This window comes from Martes martes (genome assembly GCF_963455335.1).
Source record: "Martes martes genome assembly, chromosome: 6".
Lineage (NCBI taxonomy): Eukaryota > Metazoa > Chordata > Mammalia > Carnivora > Mustelidae > Martes > Martes martes.
Window position 1 is genome coordinate 148600986 of NC_137893.1, and position 20034 is coordinate 148621019.

The window sequence follows — 20034 nt, forward strand, 5'->3', positions numbered from 1 at the left end:
TGGGGGGGCATAAGAGGGCGCTGGGGGGTGGGGCTGATGTGGCGAGTTCGTGTCCCTCCTCCACCGCAGGCAGCGGGAAGAAGGCACTTGAGGAAGAGACGCAGAGGCCGCCAGACGACAAGGAGGCCCTGGCCTGCGGAGGGACGGGCCCAGCCTCTGTGGCCCCGGCGTCCGCAGCTAGGACCCCCACGCCGCCCGCGCCCCGGGCCGGGCCGCCCCTCCTGTGCGAGCCGTGTGGCCGGAGGTTCAGCAAGCGCGCCGGCCTGCTCAGCCACCAGCGCGCGCGCAGTCCCCGCGCGACCAGCAGCTGCGGCCGGTGCGGCGAGTGCTTCCGAAACGCCAGGGAGCTCGGCTGCCACAGGCGCACACACCTCGGGGACAGGCCCTTCTGCTGCCCGCTCTGTGACAAGACCTACTGCGACGCGTCGGGGCTGAGTCGCCACCGCCGCGTCCATCTGGGTTACCGGCCCCATCCCTGCCCCTGCTGTGGGAAGTGCTTCCGGGACCGGTCCGAGCTCAGACGCCACCAGAGGACACACCAGAACCAGGAGCGGGTGGCCGGAGACCGGAAGCCCACTGGGACCGTCCCAGGCACCGGAGCTCAGGAGCGCACCGACGAGAGCCGGGCGTCCAGCCAGAAGCTTGTGGCTGTGCCTCACGCCCTGGTGGCCAGGGCCCGAGAAGCCACGACGGGAACCCAGGGTCCTGTGGCCAAGACGCAGCCGGGGATTGACAGGAAGCCCGTGACCACTGTGAGACTGTGGGCAGCAGCCAGTGCGGCCCCGGGACCTGGGACCGGGATGCACACGCCCAGCCCGAGAGCCCCCTGCCTGGACCCCAGGCCCCCCAGCCCCCCAGCAAAGCCCTCGAGACTCAAGGTGTTCTCTCGCCCCCATTGTCCTTTGACTGCCGGCCCGAAAGCGTGCCTCTCCAGCCACCAGCAGGCCCGTGTGTCGGAGCAGCCCCGCGGCTGCTTCCGCTGTGGCAAGTCCTTTAGCTCGTCGTCGGCGCTGGTCAGACATCAGCAGACACACTGGAGGCAGAAGACCTACCGTTGCCCGGTGTGTGATGTCTGCTTTGGGGACAGGAACAGCCTCCTGGGTCACTGGGGGGACTCCAGAAGCCGGGACCTGTGTCTGGGCAACCTTCAGGTGTGCTGGGCCATCCTGGGCCAGTGGCTTAGCTTCTTTCATGACGCCCCCCCTTTGTCAGGGAAGGAGGTGGACCTGCCCCGGGACTCAGGCTCCCAGGAGAGGGCGCGAAGGGCGGGGAGGGGACACCGGAGCGGGGAGAGCCAATGAGCCCAGGCCTCGCTGACCGCTGACCGAGGTCTCCTTCGTGCTTGCTTCTCCTACTGATGCACCTGCAGGTCAGGGGACCCCGCGGGAGGAGAGGGGAGGGGTGACGAGGGAAATGCTGAAAAGACCGGATGAGAAGCGGCCCACGGAAACTGCTGTTACTGTTAATTAGCACCTGCCATTTTCTTTGTGTCTGATAGACCGTCAAGTGGTAATTGTTGAGAAGACAGTGGTGGCTGTGATGGGGATAAGAGGGGAGCCAAAGGAGGTGTGGGGGGTCAGCGGTCCCACCCATGCAGGATGGGAAGTCCAGGCCGGTGTTCAGATGCTGCCCTTGCTGCTGCACACGGGGCCGGGTGGGGGGCGGCAGATGAGGGGCTCCAGGGTTCTCGCTCCCCCTGCTCCTCCCCTGCAGCCTCCACACCCGTCAGCCCTGCCCCTCAGGATTGACGCTGGGGAAGAAACAACCACCATCGGCGATGTTGGCGGCGATGTTGGCGCGATGTTGGCGGACAGGAGTCCGCGGCAGGGAGGCGGCTGGTCTCAGTCCTGCCCGTGTTACTGAGCAGCACAGGTGCCCTCTGTCGGAGAGAGGAATGTCTGCTTGGCCACACACAGCCCGAGGCGGCTTCCAGAGGGAGGGCGAGGAGAGTGGACAGGGGTGGGCAGCCAGACGGGAAGAGGAAAGGTAGATGAGAGAAGAGGACTCAAGAGAGCCTTCCTGGAAATGCAGATTGGATGTCCCTGTGGCGAGGAGGCCAGTGAGTGTGCAGCGGACGGATGCCACACCCTGAGAGCCCATTCGAGGGCCGACCAGGCTGCCCTCCATGCTGGCCAGGATGCAGCATCGCTCAGAAGGGGTTTCCTGGAAGGAGGAGGAGATACCCTGACAGATCTGTGTGTACCAGGCCCTGATCCACGGAGAGGAAAGGCCCCCAGGAGTCCCCTCGCCTCTGGGCCCTCCGCAACTCCTCTGGCTGGCAGGAGGTGAGGCCCTGCAGGTGGCAGGGGTGGGGAGGGACAGCCACCCCTCCTCCCGCCCCCCTCCTTCCTGCCTTCCTGGTGTTCCGTCCTCAGCTTATAAAGGGAGAAGAAAACTTACTTAGCTCCTCAAGAAACTGCCCTGGGGGAAAAAAAAAAAAATCCATGACTAGTGGAAGATGACCAGCCCGCTCCCCCACGCAGCCCCCCTGCCCCTGCTCTGCAGTGGCCCCACGAAGCTCAGCGACGGGTTCTCCAAGGACCCTGGAGTTGGTCTTGGGGGCGGAGGAGGAAGGAACCTCCATCCCTCACTACTGAGAGTCCGTCCCCCCCACGTCCCCGCCCCCACACCTGCGAGTCTCCTGTGCAGCCAGTTGTAGCAGATGACCAAGGCCAGGAGGGGTCCGAGCACCGGCACCAGCACAAACAGGGTTATCTTCCAGCAGGGCACCCTCAGGAAGTGGGGGTCTGAGCCGTGGCCACAGAACAAACTGGGTTAGAGGGTGTCCCCTCCCCCTCCCCCCAGTCTGCGTGTTGTTGGGCTGCTTAACTGGCTTAACCGGCCCAAGAACACACAGCTCTGTGCAGAGCTCAGGCATCTGGGGAACTCCGGTGACAACGGTGCCGGATCCCGGTTCTCACCACCTTTCATTGAATTTGGCATTTCTTCCATTAAAAATGGAGGCCACAAACCAGACGTCAGCAATACCTATGACTCTATTACCAACAGAAACCACAGATAAACTTTCATTGCCACTGGAGTTGTTGCTGAAATCTGCAAATGTCTGTCAATATTTGGACAAAATTCTTGGACCTGCTGCTACGTTATTTAGTGCGTTTTTGTTGTTTAAAGAAGCATTTGTCACTATATGACAAAGGGGTTTATATTTTGATGCCTGTACTTCAGTGGTTTTCTCAGCAACTGTACGTGTTATCTGTGACCCTTTTAAAAACATTATTCTGGAGAAGGGTCCGTTAGGTTTCACCAGAATGCCCAGGAGATTCGTGGTACCGAAAGATGGTACCTTTGCTTTGAATCCACCAAACAGAGATCACGTTCCTCCCTTTGCGGGGTGCGTGGTCTGCACGCTGATGGGAGTCCTAAGTGCTAGGGAGGGTGGCCCTGTTCAGGGAGGCAGCTCAGTGTGGCGACCGACCCCCTGTGCTGTGCCTTAAGGCACCTTAGAATTTCTGCAACATCCACCCAGCGGGGGTGTGGGTGCCCCTCTGTTGCAGGCACTGTCCTTCAGCACTGGGGACTCTGCAGTGAACAAAAAGGACAGGGATTGTAGTCTTGAAGGGCCAACATCGTAAAGGGGCTTGGTGTGTCTTCCTCCAGGAAGCCTTCCCTGATCAGTCCCATAGAGTCCCTTGTTCTGTGCTCCTGAGGACACTTCTACCGTGTGGGTTGCCTCAGTGATGCATACGTATAGTCAGTCCTCCGTGCCATTGGTGTCATGTCCCCAACTGGATGGCCAGCATGCCTGGGAGGGCCTGGGTACCTGCCCTCCATAACCTCTGCACACCTTGGTCTCCTTGCTGCAGGGGTCGGCCGCCGGGCTGCTGGTACAGGTTACTGGTACTGGTACAGTTACAGGAGTGCTTGCCGGCGTCATCTCACCGTGACTTACTCAAAGGAAAAGGCAGCGGGAAGGGAGGAGGCAGGAGGCCCACTGGGGGCGAGGGTTCTTATTTCCCCGCTGGCTGGGGCCCACGGACACCGGGCTGGCCAGGTCCTGGCACTTACCAAACGTCCGGTGCAGGTTCTCTGAAAGGGAACACACAGGGACTCAGTGGGGCACTCGGCGGGGACCCCCTTCCCGTCGGAGCCTCAGCGATCCGGTCACTTAAAACTCAGGAGTGAGGGACACGCGTGGAGGAAGGGGAGCTGCCGGCTGCCGGCTGCCGGCTGCGGCAGAGGAAGGAGTCTGGCCACAGCTCCTGGCTGGCCGCGGGGTCTGAAATACTAGCGGAGGTCGTCTGAAGGAAGCGCGGGTTGTGGGAACACAGGCAGAGGCGGGAGATGGGGTCGAAGATGCCGAAGAGGGGCGGGGGATAGTGGAGGGGGGGCGACAGACACTCACCTATCTCCGCTCGAAGCTTTCCTATAGTAGAGAAAGGCAGCACTGTTAGTCCAGCCCTGGCCGGAGTTGGGGTCCCTCCCACAGCCGGCGCCCCAGGCCTTGCGCGGGCTGCGGGGTGGACGGCAGAGCCCGGGCCTTGCGCGGGCTGCGGGCTGGACGGCAGAACGCAGGGAGCCGGGGTGGGGGGCGGGCAGCAGTGCCCCGACCTGCCTCAGGTGCCCTCATCTGACCCGCGGCCGCTCTGCGCCTCCGCCTCAGGGTCTCCGTTCCCTTGGAGCCCCCCACCCCCACTGGGCTGCACTTAGGACCTCTGAAGCCGCGAACGAGGGGATGCGGGAGGAGACGGGGCTGCCGAGACTCGGGACGTGACAACACCCCCTCCCCGACGGCGGGGAGCGAGCTGCCCCCGCGAGACCGGCGTTCCGACCGTCCCGCGTCCCCTCCGCGGAGCCAGAGGGGCTGACGGCCTTTCTCCCGCGGGCGGAGTAGGGCGCCGGGGCCGGGGCCGGTTCAAGGCGGGGAGGACCCCGACGCCCGCTCGCACAGCCCAGCCCTCCCTGTGGTTTCTGCTCGCAGGACCGGGCGGGGGGCGGGGGGCGGGGAAGAGAAGACCCCCAGGGCCCGGGAGCGGCGGCTCCGAACAGCTGGGAGAGAAGGGCCAGGACGACCCCCCGCGCTCACTCGCGCGCGCGTGAAGCGGCCAGGCGCGGTCCCGAGGCCGCGGGGACAGCCCCGCGCCCCGCCCCAGGCAGGTGTGTCCGCTCGCGGGGACGCTCGGCTCGCCAGCCTGGCGGGGGGCCCGCGGGGAACCGGGGCTGGGCAGGTCGGCCCCGCCTTCCGCAGCTCTGACCCCGACGCCCCTCGGAGCCCCTCGGAGCCCAGCGTCCAGCGGCCCAGCTCCGAGCGGCCGGCGCGCTCCCGGGGGTGGGGGCGGCGGCCCGCCCTGCTGCGCTTACCTCGCAGTCTGTGCTGCAGGCAGAGGTAGACGAGGCCGGCGGCGACCTGCAGCAGCAGCACGGGCAGCACGGCGAGGAGGACCAGCACGCCGGGGTTGATCCAGTAGAAGGGGTCTGAAAGGCAGAAGGAGCGCTGCAGCCCCGGGGCCCCCGCTCGGACCCCGAGACCGTGACGCGGCCGGAGGGAGAAGTGGGTCTGCTTCCGGGAAGGGCTCCCTGTGAAGCCCGTCTTGCAGAGTTTACAACCAGCTAAGAGACTTGGGTCAGGTCCTCACGGGGCACCGGGCTGGGGAGGGGGGCAGGGGATGACCACACTGACCCATGACCACCCCTCTGGAGGAGGGGCCCGCCGTCACCGCGAGACTAGAGCACAGCCCGAGCCTGAGCTGGGACGGGATGGGGGTTAGGGAGTCAGGATCTGTGCAGTTAGAGGAAAACCAAGTAGAGTTACTTTTAGTCATCTTTGAACTGAAATTTAGCATTTCTTCCCATGAGCAGGTCTGTGGGCAATGCGCCACAATAGTATGAACAGAATCTGTGACTTTGTCATCAAGAAAAACCACAAATATTTTCATATTACCTTAGAGTGGTTTGCAGAAACCTCAAAATCTATCACTTTGGTTCATCACTACTTTGAAATTACAGTAGTTCTCAGGGCCACTTCATATCTTGTAACATTTTGAGAGCTGTGTTTCAGTACAAATATGTTTTATTTCATGCATTTGAAAGATCCATCTGGGAAGGGTAAAAAAAGAAGGGCGGAGGCGGGGGAGGCTCCTGGCTGGCTCCTCAGTAGAGAACAGGAGTCTCCATCCCAGGGTTGTGAGTTCAAGCCCCACATTGGGAAGAGAGTTTACCCAAAGAGAGAGAGAGCACAGGGGTCCGCTGACTTCCCCAGTGCGGTTATGAACCCCTCCTGTGGTGCTCTGATGACTGAGGTGATGTGGTGTGGGACCACTGACGGGGGATGGTCTTCAGCTCTGGCTCTGCGCCCACCTGGAAATTGCCATCCCAGAATCTTGTTCATCCGCGCCCAAGAGCTCTGCCTGTCTAAGCTCAGTGTGTCTGGCTGGCTCAGCCCACCTCATCTTGTTCTCTCCTATCGTGGGGACAGATAAAGACAGGGCCATCAAGGGCACGGGCCAAGAGACAGCAAGAGACAGCAAGCAACTGGACGGAGAGGGTTTCTTAGGTGGGAACCAAATCCTTTGAGCTGCAGGTTAAGGCTCTTATCTGTTACGTTCCCCAGAAGAAAATGTAGCCAATTCTGCTCTCCAAGTTCTTATCCCAAGTTCCCTGCAGCAGTGTGACTAGGCAGGTACAGACTTGCACACTTGTATACCTTCACAAAATGCTAGAATCACAAAACAGGGGAGAAGGAGCCATTAGGGGCCTGCAGATGGAAAGGAACAGGAGACGGTATCACCTACGAATGCTTGGGAAAATACACCTGGTTGTACTTCTCTCTCAGTTTACAAGAAATATAAGGATGGGGCACTGTGTGGAACAGAATGGGAATGGAACCGGCAAAGCTAGACCGTGGGAAACTCCACAGGGCAAACAGCAGCGTGTGGATCTCGGTTAGACCTGACTCACACTGAACAGCTCTAGAAATATATTTGGGAAGTGAGCAGGGGAATTTGAACAGAGAGTGGACATTGAGGATATTAGGGAATTTTTGTTAATTTTAAAAGACAGTTTGATAGTATTGTGTTTATGGTTTTTTAAAAGAGTTCTTCCCTTTTAAAAGAAGTGGTACATTCTTTTTGTTTGTTTGTTTTCCAAGTAAACTCACCCCCCATTGTGACCTTGAGACCTTGAGTCACAGAGATCACCCCAGATGACCTTGAGATCATGAGTCATGTGCTCCACGGACTGAGTCGGCCAGGTGCCCTGGAGTGACCCATTCTTGCACATTTACTGATTTAATGATAATAATGCCCAGGATTTGCCCTGGTAATTCAGTGGGGGAGGGTGGAGACAAGTGGGTTAGGCGAACTGGCAGTCTGTCTGTCCGCCTGGGTGACTGCTGCAGAAAGGGGGTGGGACCCTCGAGGCTCCGTGTGATAGTCTCTCTGCTTCTGTGATGGTTTTAAGTTTCATAATGAAGCGTAGGAAGAAAGGATTAGAGAAAATAGGTGGTAAAGTCACAAAAATGCAAGAAAAAATAAAGCTGGAAAGAAAGAGAAAAGACTCTGGAGAGAAGGCGGGGAGGTAATTATCGGCGCTAACAGTCACTGCATCTCAGTCCTCGATTTGGCTTGGATTCCTGCTCCCCGGGCGAGGGGGTGGTCCCTTGTTTACTTGTAAAACACTTTCCTTAGACTCTTAGGCACGCAGACTCTGAGATGGGAGGAACGGGCTTGGAACGTTGAAAATCAGCCCAAAGAAAAACGTTGTCCCCTGAGGCGGTTTTATTTTGTTTCTCCCTTTCTTTCTTTTCTCCCTTCCTTCCTTTCTTCCTTTCTCTTTCCCTCCCTCGCTCCCTCCTCCTTCTGTCTTCGGGGATGGGAGTTGCGCTGGGGGAGGCAGACTCGGAGCGGGAAGGCGGGAGGACCGCCCGCTGACCGTCGCCGCGAGCACAGGTCCTCGCAGGTCCAAGCCCCCCGCGGAGCCAGCTGCGCGCACAACATTCCAGGGCGCACAAAGCCATTTTCACATCCCGGACGCCCTCCTCCAGACACAGGGCTTTGTTATCGCGCACACAATGCCACCTTCTGGCCGCGACACACAGAAGCGACGGATTGTCCGGTGAGCCTGTGCGCAGCCTCGGAAGGGCCCGAGACACTGCTCTGCGGGCCAGGCACGGAGCGGTAAGGGCCCCGCCCTCCGCCTCGCCTGCGAGGGGACCGGACCACGAATGCCCAAACCCCCATCATAAAAAGGCCCCCAAGAGCGAACTCGGAAGGTAGCGTCTCTCTTTCACACGTTTGCTCGTTTGTGTAGTTACTTGGAGCACGTTTTCGGGGGATGTTCCTCGTCCAATAAAACCACCACACCCACCGGGGGAGCCTCTGCGGTGGGCTTGGGTCGTTTGGCTCCTTTGGAATCATGCCTCCGTTTAGAACCAACAAACGAGAAGACATTCCAGAGCCAGACGTGGAAGGAAGAAACGTCCACTTGACCCTGGAATTCACTCTCTGGTTATTTGCATCCCCTCTAGCGGCAAAAAAAAAAAACAACCAGAAATGGATGATTCTGGGTTGTGCTGCCTCTGTTTCTCGGTTTCTTTATTTTATTTTTAAAAATGTTTGTCTCTGTGTGTACTCGCACTCACTTCACTGTCCTACGGGACCCTCTCATAGTCTCCTCTGTATCTGCTATACCGCGGCCAGGACCGCGAGCTCTGTGCTTGGTCCCTACCTCCAGCAGCCCCTCACACAGAGCCCCCAGCCGGGGGCACGGGCCTCACGCAAGTCCGGGGTCCAGGCCATTTCCCTCCTCCTCGCCCTGACTCAGGCCTGGCTCCTTCCCCACCCAGCCGGCCGTGAGCCGTGCACCCTTCGGTCCCACAGCGGGGGGTGTGAGTTGTAGGGTGGCGTCTCCGTAGAGAGAGGGGTCCAGTCTCCGAGGGACGTCGCACCCCCGCAGACACTCACCTTCCACTCTCAGTTCCATGGCCGCCTCCTCCTGGTAGGAATGATCCCGGAAGAAGCAGGTGAACCCTCCTTCGTCGGAGAACCTCACGTTGCGGATCCTGAGGGTCACCTTCCCCTCGCCCATGGCGTCTTTCAGCAGTTCGGTCCGTCCCCGATATTCGGGCGCCTGCTCTGCATCCTGGTCCTTGCCGTTTCGGTAGAGATGGACCACCCTGGAGAAGGGGGGCCGGTACCAGCCCACCTCCATGCCTGTGGCGTTCTTCCCAGGGTAGATGCGACACGGCAGCTCGGCCTCATCCCCCACCAGCGCCCGGATGGGGTGGCCTGGTCCTATGACCCTGAACTGACCTGTCCAAGACACCAAAGAAAAGAGACTGAGTCACAGGACCTCGACACAGAAGCACGTCCTGGGAAGGGCTGCGTCCTAGAGCGAAGGAAGAAGACACTGATTTGTATACGGAGTTCTTGAACCGGGGAGGGGAGATCCCTGGTTACGGAGGTGCGAGTGCCCTGGATGGGAGGAACGTTCTGGTGTGTGGTCACCCAGCAGAGCTGCTCCTGCCGACTGTCTCCATCTCCGACTCTCTAGCCCAGCTGTTAGGTCCCATCACTGGATGTGGTCCTGGCATCTTGCAGTTTAATTTTTGGGATGGGGGGAGTGGTGGGCCCTGTCTGAACCTAACCAGGCTGCCCCCTACTTTCCCCTGGTGGGTTTGCTTTTGTCCTTGTTCACACCCTGTTCCCTAAATGTCCCCCGCTGGGGCAGCTCTCCTTCCCTGCTCTCCTCTGTGCGTTCAGCCCAGGCTCCCAAACTTTTCGCCACGTGGAGTGTGTCTGTCAGCCAGACTCAGAGCTCCTAGAAGGGAAGATTGGTTTCCCATGACACCTGCTAGGATGTCTCAAGGGGTAAGTGGGGCTGGGCCTCCCCTGTTGCGAGGGGAGAATCTCCCTGAGGCAGAGAATCTGTCTTCTGGTTGTTTTTCCTTTGTGTCCCCCCAGCACCTGACAGCACAGGACAGCTGGGCTCCTCTGAGAACTCTGAGCGCCTGATGCTGTGGGAGAGAGCTCTCAGACGTGATGGGATGCTGCCATTCAGCACTGATCCCGACTCATCAGGGGACAGGCCCGGCCTCATCCCGTTCCACCCTGACTGCAGCTCCAGTCAGCAGTCATTAGTCTGAGAACGCAGTGCCGAAAAGGTCGGTCAGGATGAGCTCAAGGAGGCCTGGGTCGGGGCTGCGTGATGGCCGCGTCCTGGAGCTCGGCCCGATTCTGAAGCCGCAGGGAGCCCGGCAGCACACCCAGGTTTTGGACAGATAATGTGCGACGCACCTTGAGGATGAATTGAAGGTGAACCCGGGTCGCCTCGAGGCAGAAATAAAGATCAGTCTTACCTGCGGAGCTGCAGGACAGCTGGAGGAGGAGGACGAGGGAGGGGAGGCCGCCGGGCAAGCAGGACCTCCACAAACTAGCCATCTCCGCGAGGACTGGGGACAGAGCGCCCCTGCAGCAGGGTCCGGCCGAGCAGAGGCCCTCGGGGTGCATGTCCCCTGCCTCTGACGAAGCCTGAGGGAGGATCTGGGAGGCCGGCCTCCTCCAGGCTGTGCCACAGCTGTGCCCCCAGGAACGGCCGAGTCAGCCCCACCAGGCACTTACACAAAAGGGCTACTGACCCAGGGGATGACCAGGGCCTGGAGCAGAGGCCGCCTGGTACTGGCTCCCCCCAGCCCCTCCTGCAGCCCAGCGTTCCTGGGGCTTCTGGGGGCCACCACTCGCTGGGCCTCGGGAAGGGCTGTCCTATGGTCTGTGAGGTTCCTTCAAGCCCTCTCTTCCTGCTGTCTGCCAAGGGGGAAGAATTATGGTGGGTTTTAGGAAAGGGGAGGCCGGCATTCTCCCTGACCTGTAACTGCCCTCTCTCTGACTCACGGCCAAACTGCCTTCCTTCCGTTCCGATGTGTGCTGGATCGCTTGGGCCTGTTCCCAGAGAACATATTTGGGAAGGGCATGAGCTGAGCGTTGCCTGTGTTCCGAGAGGCCAGCGTGGAGGAGGGAGGCTCCGGCAGGGCCCATCTCCCGGCCTTGGCGCCATGCTCTGACCTCCTTACTGTCCCAGGGAAAAGTGAGACCTGAAATGGAAGTAGGACCTTCTTCCTGCCCGCAGACTCAGTAGCTCCGTCTAGAGTACGACCAGCGGCGTCGCTGACGGGGAGAACAAGGGCAAAGGGGACGAAAAATTAAACTTCCTCACAGCCTACAGTCCACTGACAAGTCCTTGGAACGGGCAGTGACCTTCCTCTGGAAGTTCAGCCGCCTCGACGTTAATACCCTGCTAAGAGCAGAGGGCGACCTTAGCTTAACATTATTCTGACCCCCAGGATCCTGTAAGTCTACTTTAACATATAAAAATTCCTTCAGAAATTTCCTTTATCTCCAAACCTCGCAGGATTCGAGCTGCCCATCGGCCCCCAAGCATATGGCCCACCGATATACATCTGAAGGGTCTCACGACTCAGGTTCTATTGGACGGTAACAAATGACCCTTCCAACAATAGCGAGCCCCCTCAAGGTCCTGGAAACCTTGCTTCTAAATTCTTTAGTGACTTACGCTCTCCCGGACCCCTCGCAACTTGACAATAGATAACGGGGACTCCTCCTGACCCCGGTGCAGCTCTCTCTGCCCATAGGTCCTGTCCCTGTGCTTCAATAAACCACCCTCTTGCACCAAAAATGTCTCAAGAATTCTTTCTTGGCTGTTTGCTCTTGAGCCCTAACATTTTCACATCAGTCACCAAATATGAAAAACACATTTGCCAATCTTAAAGTAAGGCTGTCTCACAAATAAGAAAAAAGGGTCAGGATGGACAGTTTAAAACCGTGTTGTCCAACACACTCAGCACTAGCCACAGCAGTCGTTCAGATTAAAATTAAACAAAATTTGAAGTTCAGTTCCTTGATCACCAGCCGTGTTTCAAATGCTCGGCAGCACACGCAGCTAGTGGTTAACACACGGGACAGCACACACAGGGACCATTGTGGTCATCGCAAGAACTTACACTGGGCGGCACCGTTCAAGGGCCAGGAACTCCACTGGGGTGTACGCTTTCTGCTTTTGTCTGAGATGAGCCCAAGGAGCTGGGAGAACAGACTGGTCAGCTGAGCCCGGAATGGCTTGTCCCTCCTTCCCGCAAGGCGGCTGGAGTTGGCCACTCTGGAGCCGTGAGGGTGACCACCAAGGCCGGGAGGGGTCAATCAGGTGGGAGGGCAGGCTCTGGGCTCGCCTGAGTGTCTCCCCAGGGGCAAGATACTTCCCTGGGCAGAGCTGGAAGTCATCCAGTTGTCATCCAGTTGTCAAAGCTGGATGGGAGACAGGTGGGGTGCAGGGCTGGGAGAGCAGAGGGGAAGAGCTGGCCGATTGGGGGCGGCTGGGGGCCTCAGTAGGTGAAGCCTCCACCTTTGGCTCAGGTCATGATCTCAGGGTCCCGGGATCAAGCCCCGCATCGGGCTCCCTGCTCAGTGAGGAGCCTGCTTCTCCCTCTGCTTCTGCCTGCTGCTCCCCCTGCTTACATGTTCTCTCTCCCTCTGTTGAGTAAATAAATAAAATATTAAAAAAAAAAAGTTAGCCAATCAAAGCCACTTTGGAGAACTCACAGTGTCTCTGAAAACAAACACCAAGAAACAGCTTACTGGTTGCTTCCCTGTGGTGCCGTCCTAAGCGATTTGCTTGTATTGATTCATTTAATCCTACAACAGTGAAACCAACATTAAACTATTTCCATTCTTATGTTACAGATGAGGAAACAGAAGCACACGAATGAAGTCATGTGCCGCAGGTCACAGCACCACAGAGCGGCAGGGATGGAACTCGAGCAGGGTTTTCTCTCCCCAGACTGGCACCTGTGGGCACCTGTGAGGACCACACCAGTCCCGCACCGCACTCACCTTTGGGTCCTCCCCTGGAAAGCGGGTGGCCCCTGGAGCTGGAGGAGCTGTCCCAGGGATGACGTGGTCTCCACGCAAAGGCGATGTGAACAAGAGGAGGGGGCCTCCAGGTAAAAGAAGCCAGTGGCATCGCCATTTACAGAAATCCGCGTGTTGGAGCGTCGGTCTTTGCAGGTGTGGAGAGGAGGGAGGAGGGAGATGAGCGGATGGGGCGAAGCTGCCCGGCGTTGTTCAGAGCTGGGCATTTGCCTCAGTGCTTGAGTGCGGCTTTACCTGACTCTGTGCGGCAGGTGACGTGATCGCACAGGCCTTCTTGGGTTGTTCTTGTGTGCGCTTCTCTCCTCGGTCGTTTCTGTTTTATCTGCACCTCTCACCCACCACGTCTGATGGCGGCCCAAGCCCCCAGTCATGCAGGTGGAACGGGATGTCGTACACAGCGACCGCGGGCTCCTGACCTGCTGTCCTTGTGCTGGTAGGAAGCGCGCAGGAAGAGACAGCCCCTCGGGGGGTTACGCGGTCAGAGCACCGCGTGAGGCCTCTGGACACTGCGTAGGGCTCGCGTCTCACACCAAGGAGACACACACCCTGTTCCGCTTCTTGTGTCCGCTTAACAAGGCGTCTTTCCACAGTAACACATAATGTAGCTCCCTTACTTCCAAAAAATTAATTTTTGTTAATTTGGTTATTCATATGCTTTGCTTCAAAATCCAAAAGGCATAAAATAATGTCCCTTGAAAACCTCCCTCCCAGCCATCCAGCACCTTCTTTCTCTGAATCTTTCCACGTATTGACCATTAGAGGAGGCTCCAGGAGAAATCATTCCCCTCACCTTGCAGTTTTAAAAACACAAATGATAATAATTTTTTTTTTTAAAGTAAGCCCTACACCCAACACGGGGCTTGAACTCACAACCCCAAGATCAACAGCACCTGCTTGACCCACTGAGGCAGCCAGGTGCCCCATAAATGGTAATAATTTCTCTTAGAGACCGTTCCATATTCGTACCTAATGAACATACTCATTAATTATTTTATACAGCGACACAGTATTTTATTACATGAATGTATCAAACGTACTTAACTAGTTTCCAAGAACATTTAGGTTGTTTCCATTTTTTAAGTGTCTGTTTTACCAGCTTAAATAAAAATGTATTTAATTAATTTAAATGAATACATATTTCAAAGAAATCTTATGTGTTAAGCTTTGTATTAGGCTTTGATAATTTAAGTTTCAGGAACACGGATAGGTTCTTGCCTTCATGTAAATTATATTCCAATTACATTGCAGCTATATACTTTAAAAAAAAGATTTTATCTATTTATTTGAGAGGGAGAAAGAGCAGAAGTGGGGTGGGGGGCAGGAGTGGAGGGAGAGAGAGAAGCAGACCCCCTTCCCTCACTGAGCAGGGAGTGGGTGGGGGGCCCTCCTGCCTGATGGGGGGGCTTGATACCAGCACCCTGAGATCATGACCTGAGCTGGAAGAGAGATATTCTAGTTATGTGTCACCTAAGGGCACAAGTCACAGAGTGCCAGGCCACCATTTTCAACCTTTTGCTCTTCCATATAATTTGCTAATGAGTATTGGTCTGCTCGGGTCAGTTACACAATGTGAGGGGCCTGGTACCAGGTGAAACTCTGAGGCCCCTCGTCCAAACAGCATGAAAGAAGCCTTTCCTTTCTTGCGTGGGTTCGCTCGTGCTCTGTCTTGATGGCACGTTCTCGTTTTTGCTATTTAATGTCACATTCCTTCAGGGACACAGATACTTGCCCCTGGCTCGTGTGGACGGGGGTGCATGCCTGACCCTTCCTTTCCCTCTGTCCTGACCCCTCCTGGGGAAACACAGTGCGCAGGGCGGGCAGCCTCTCCTGGGGGGAGTGGGAGGCAGCTGAAAACCAGTCCCGCAGATGGGGGAGGCGTGACCAGCAAGACCAAGCCTGGGCTCCGAGGCCCTGGGGCCATCTCTCAGACCTCACTTACACAACACACACTGCAAGGTGAGATGGCTGAGAATTTCCAGGCCACGACACAGCATGAGAAGCCCAAGGCCACAGTGCCTGGCTCCTCCTCGTCCCAAGCAGACGGCGGTGTCTGCCCTGGCCGAGTGCCCAGGAGGTTCACTGCCTTCCGCGTGAGGGGAGCAGCTAGTCCCATGTGCTCTGGTCACATTGGTAAGTCCCGACGAGCCGCCGGGCTCCAAGGTGCACCCTTTGGTCCAGCGCCGAGAGTCGGGGGCGTGGCTCCCCGTGGGCCGCGATCCCGCGCGGCGGACACTCCGGGCTGTGTTCTCTCCGGCCTGCCCTGATTTGTCTTCTGGGGCTGCCTCTCGCGGTGTAACGATCAAGAGCCATTTCACTTTTCCACTTTCCGCTTTCGTGGCTCTATTTCTGTAGCGCGTGCGTCTAAGTCGGTCCGGACAGTCCGGAGGCCCCGTGACTGAGGGGCTGGGCCGGGTCGGGTTTCCATCCGTACGACCGGGTGGGCGGCCCGAATGGACCCGTCGCAGGTGACGGGCGGTGAGCATGCGTGTCGCGGGGGCAGGGCCTTTGTGCCCACGGCCGGGTTTACCTAAGTGACGCCCACGGGGCAGAAGACGACGCGCAGCAGCGCTCCGCCGGAGGTTGACACCGCACCTGTCTACATTTCCCCCAGTTGCGTGTCTTCCCTGTTACTATTCTGAAACTCAACTGTGTTTTCCTCTTTCACAACGAAAACCATCCAGCCTGTTCTAAGTCAGGCGAGTCCGGCCCTGCGGCGGAACGGGGTGCCCCGCGGAAGCGGCCGCGAGCGGTTCTGTAGGCCCCGGTGCGGTGGGGCGGCCGCGCGCAGGCCCTGGGAGGCCGGTGCGGACCCACGCACCCGCCGGGCCCCCGCGCTGGACCGTCCGGCGACGCCCATCAGGACGTTGGGCCGCGCAACCCCTCCTCCTAGCTGTACGAGCCCGCAGGGACAGAATTCGTCTCCCCCTCTTCCCACCCCCCCCCCCGGTCTAGGTCGCCTCCTTTTCGCCTTCGCTGCTCTCGCGCGAGCCCCGGGAGCCACAGGCGGAGGCCCCAGCGCGCCCCGGTTGGCCCGGCGACAGGGACGTCACGACTCCGCCGCCGAGGACCGGCTGCCGGGGCCTCCGGGGGCGGAGAAGAGGCGGCAGCATCCGCAGGCGGAGGCCCGAGCGCGCCTGGGCTTTGCCAGGCGACGGCGACGTCACGACCCCGCGGCCGAGGACCGGCTGCCGAGCCCCTGGGGGCGGGGAGGAGCAGCGGCCACACCCGCAGGTGAGAGCCGCGCGGGGTCCGGTCCAGGTCGGCACCCCCCCGGGTCTCCCCGCCGCGGCTCGGCCGGGACACCGCGCGCCCACCGGGCAGCACCCACCTACCGGGGCCCGCCGGTCTCCACGGGACTGCCCGACGCTGCGGAACGTTTGGAAACGGGCGGCGGTCCTGCGGCCTGTGCTGTCGCTGCCTGGCCGTTACCGTCTTTCCCAGCAGAGAACACCGCGTGGGGGACCGTCGTCCTCTTGCAGCTCGGCCCGGGAGTCCCGGTCCGGCCCCTGGCCCACCTGCATCCACCCCCGTCCGGTGCATAGAAGCTTGCACCTGAGCGTCCGATGCAAATTCCAGCCTCGGTTTCGGTAACTGTGGCCTGGGGGCCGTCCCCCCCCCCACCCCGTGGGCTGGACGTGCGCAGTAACGGCGACCGGGGCCGCGAGGTGCTCGGCCGTGCCCGTCCTGCGTCTGCACCCTTTGGGACCGTCCCAGCGGCCGCTGCGCACAAAACGTGGGGCTGGGGATCAGGACTTTGTCTCCCAGGCGGTTGCGCAACAGAGGGAGTGTGCTGGGGGGGGCGACGGGCGGCGGCCACCCCAGCCTCGGGGCTCTCCTCCGCCAGGCTGAGTAGCTTCCTGCGCTGTAGCCCCAGAGGTCAGTATTTACACTTGAACTTGGTCTAGGTCACACCAGTCTGTTGACTCAGACATCGGTGGTTCTGAACTCTGCATCAAGGGCTTGTGTGCTGATGAGGCCCTTCAGGGTCCAGGCTGGCCTGGCGGGGGTGGCCGTCCTGAATGGGCAGGGCGTGGCTTTGCTGCTTTTCAGGGCCAGACACAAAGGGAGATCACTGGAGCCAGTGTCCCCTCCCGCCCCTCCCTGCTTCTTTCTCTCCGTTACTAGCTGGACTCATAGATCCAGGAAAAGTGTCCGTCCTGTGCGCCATCCTCCCCCCTGCTCCCGGAAGGAGACACGGTGGGTCTCTGCCTCTAGTCCAGGGTGTACGTGGGGACAGTGAACAAGCCTGGGGACCACTCGGGGATCCTTTGAGTGCAAATTAGGAAGCTGAAGTCCACGTTTTAAAACCCGAACCAAGCCAGGGGCACCTCTGACTCTTCATTTCGGTTCAGGTCCTGGTCTCAGGGTCCTGAAATCAGTCCCGTGTTGGGCTCTGCCCTGAGTGGGGATTTGTCTCGAGATTCTCTCTCTCTCTCTTTCTCCCTCTGCTCCTCCCCACCCCTTCTCTGTCAAATAAATGAGTACACCTTTAAAAAAATAAAAATAAAAACTTGAGCCAAATCAAATTGAACTGAACTGAGTCCTTTCGTTGAACCTTCTTTTGAACATAGTAATAAGTTTGTTTTCAAAGAAATGTAGAATGTTTAGTTTCTAAACCTGAAAAATGTTTGTTTTTGTGTATTTATTTTCCTTTTCCCCTGTTTAAAAATGTAAATTCGGTTAATTAACATATAATGTATTATTAGTTTGAATAAACCTTTTGACAGCCATTTTGACCGTCCAGGGACTTGGTTCCCATTCGCGGTTGATTCTCAGCAGCAGGGGAAATGGTCTTACTAAGTTACCCCATAAAGAAGGCAAACGTACTTACGGTTTTACCCCCGAAACACTACTGTGTGTGTCTGTGTGTTGGGGGGGCAACTATGTTAATACGTCTGTAAGATTTTTATTTTATTTTATTTTACGTCTGTAAGATTTTTAATATGCTTCTTGAAGCTGCTGGTTCGGTTACTGACTTGCACCCACAAGCCTAAGCAGCTCAGTTAGCCGCCTGCTGTCCCTGCGTCGCGGGTCGGCCTTCTGAAGAAGCCGGTAAGTGCTGAAGGGGACTGGTGAGTGTGGAAGTGAATGTGGACGTGTGTGTGTGTGTGTCTGGGGGTGGGGTGGGGGATGTGGACGCAATAGCTTTGGGTTGCTATGGTTATACTTTTTAAAAATGGTCTTTGTAATTTTTTTTTTTTTTAAGTTATGAAACCAACCAGCAGGGCCTACTTAGGGGAAATGCTCGGTTGGCACCGAAGGCTTGCCTGGCCCCTGGCGCCATCTGCTGGTGACACTGACTTACTGCTCCGACGAGGGACCGTGGCCGCTGCAGGGTCCCCCGACCTGAAGCTCCGCGGGAGGGGCGGCAGGTGAGGGCGCGCAGGGGCCGGTCCTGAATTGCCCACGGCTTACACTTTCTGGCCTGTTGACCCACCGATGAGGTCTTGTTCGAGGACCCTCTGCTGTGCAACATCCTGAATCAAGCGCCAGCCGGGGGAGGAAATACTGTTTTGCCCTCGCGTGGTTTTAAACGTCCTCAAAACAGCTCTCCATGGTTGTCCCTGTCCCTTACAGTAATGTGCCATCAATAAGTGGATCCAATAGTTGTATTGGGAGGAGGATACTGAGGCCAGCGGAGCTGAGAGGAGCCCAAGGTGGGCCGCACCCAGCCGCCCGGGCTGCTCGTGCAGACCGGGCCCTCGGCCAGGCATGCGAGCTGGGCGGGCACAGAGGGGTGCAGGCTTGCTTCATTCCTGGTGTTTCGTGGGGAACCATGACCGAGTGGTTCCCTGGCCTTCCGCTACCATTTCTATACCTTTTGTTGTGGTTTCTATACCTTCTGATTTCTTGCCCCAGCTTGAACTCTGTTTGGAGACGTGATTTTTAGCAACAAAGCTAAATTTATGCACAATTCATTTCTGTTATCCGTTGAACATATTTTAAAGATTTTCTTTGAGAGAGAGAGAGCGAGCACGAGTGAGCACAAGCAGGGGGGAGGGGCAGAGGGAAAACCAGACTCCACGTGTGGGAGACGAGGTACGTATAAGGTTATTCAAACAGATTAAAAAAAATTATTCATTTGTCAGAGAGAGAAAGCACAAGCAGGGAGAGAAGGAGAAGCAGACCCCCCGTTGAGCCGGGAGCCTGAGGCGGGACTCGATGCCAGGACCCTGAGATCATGATCTGAGCTGAAGGCACACACTCAACCGACTGAGCGGCCCAGGCGCCCCTGAAGTGATTCAGTGCAGTAGTGTTTGTGACCGCAGATTACAAACGTCGTAGGGTCTATGGAACGGGGACTGATTAGGTCAACTATGGGACCGCCACTCAGTGGAGGACTATATTTAAGTCATCCCTGCCCCCCCTGTGGGGCTCGAATTCACGACCCCGAGATCAAGGGTCACTGGTTCCTCCAACCGAGCCAGCGAGGGGCCCCCAGGCCGTCTCTTCCGGGTCCACTGTGAAGCGTCTGAGCTGGGACGTGCCAGGGTGAAGTTCCGGGCGTGCCGGCAGCTGCCTGTTTCGGAGAGCCTCTGTGGGCCAGCGACTTTCACATGCTCACTGCTCAGTCAGTCCCTATGACACCAGCAGGAGGGACGCACTATCGTCCCCGTTCTAAGAATGAGGAAGGCGAGGGGTACAGAGGGGCCAAGCGGTGTTGTGCGAATCTCGGGGAGGTGGCTTCTGGGGAACTTGCTGGTCAGTTTGGACCTGGGTGCAGGAGTCGTGCCCGGACAGAAAAGATCCGAGAGTCCGGGCGTAGCACTCGGGGAGGAGGCTCACGGCCTCCCCGAGCTTCTGCTTCCCACACGGGGGCGTTCCGAGTGGCACCTGGCAGAGGATGTGGGGAAGGGCGCATCCTGGGCTGGGCAATTGGGAAAGCCCCAGGATTCTCTCTGCAGGTCGACCACACATTCAGTGAGTGCCTGCTACCGTCGTCCTCTGACACACAGACCCTTCCTCTCTTGGAGGACTGGATCGTCGTTCGTCTTCCGTCTACTTCTCTCCCAGAATAAAAATTTAAGCACTAGCAATTGTCAGTGTTTCAGGCTTACCGAGCACTCTAGCTTGTCTGAGCCTCATACCCACATCCTGGAGCCAGTGAGCAACAGGGCATCTCAGGAAGGCCTGGGGG

General features: G+C 58.1%; 1 protein-coding gene across 4 annotated transcripts; it reads right to left on the reverse strand.

Annotated features, from left to right (window-relative positions):
* Positions 1-1433: 1433 nt before the first annotated feature.
* On the reverse strand, positions 1434-17381 carry MOG (myelin oligodendrocyte glycoprotein). Of its 4 annotated transcripts, XM_080806074.1 has the most exons (9): positions 13131-17381; positions 12858-13023; positions 8919-9266; positions 5320-5433; positions 4364-4384; positions 4027-4047; positions 2631-2747; positions 2401-2421; positions 1434-2163 (listed from the first exon to the last, which is right to left on the reverse strand). In XM_080806074.1, the coding sequence occupies exons 2-9, from the start codon at positions 12991-12993 to the stop codon at positions 2150-2152; spliced, it is 792 nt and encodes a 263-aa protein (XP_080662200.1). In that variant the 5' UTR covers positions 12994-13023; positions 13131-17381; the 3' UTR covers positions 1434-2149. The 4 variants fall into 4 exon arrangements, 3 of the variants coding, with proteins under 3 accessions (XP_080662200.1, XP_080662198.1, XP_080662199.1); XM_080806072.1 differs by lacking the exon at positions 12858-13023 and having other exon boundaries at positions 16229-17381; XM_080806073.1 differs by having other exon boundaries at positions 12858-17381.
* Positions 17382-20034: the final 2653 nt, after the last annotated feature.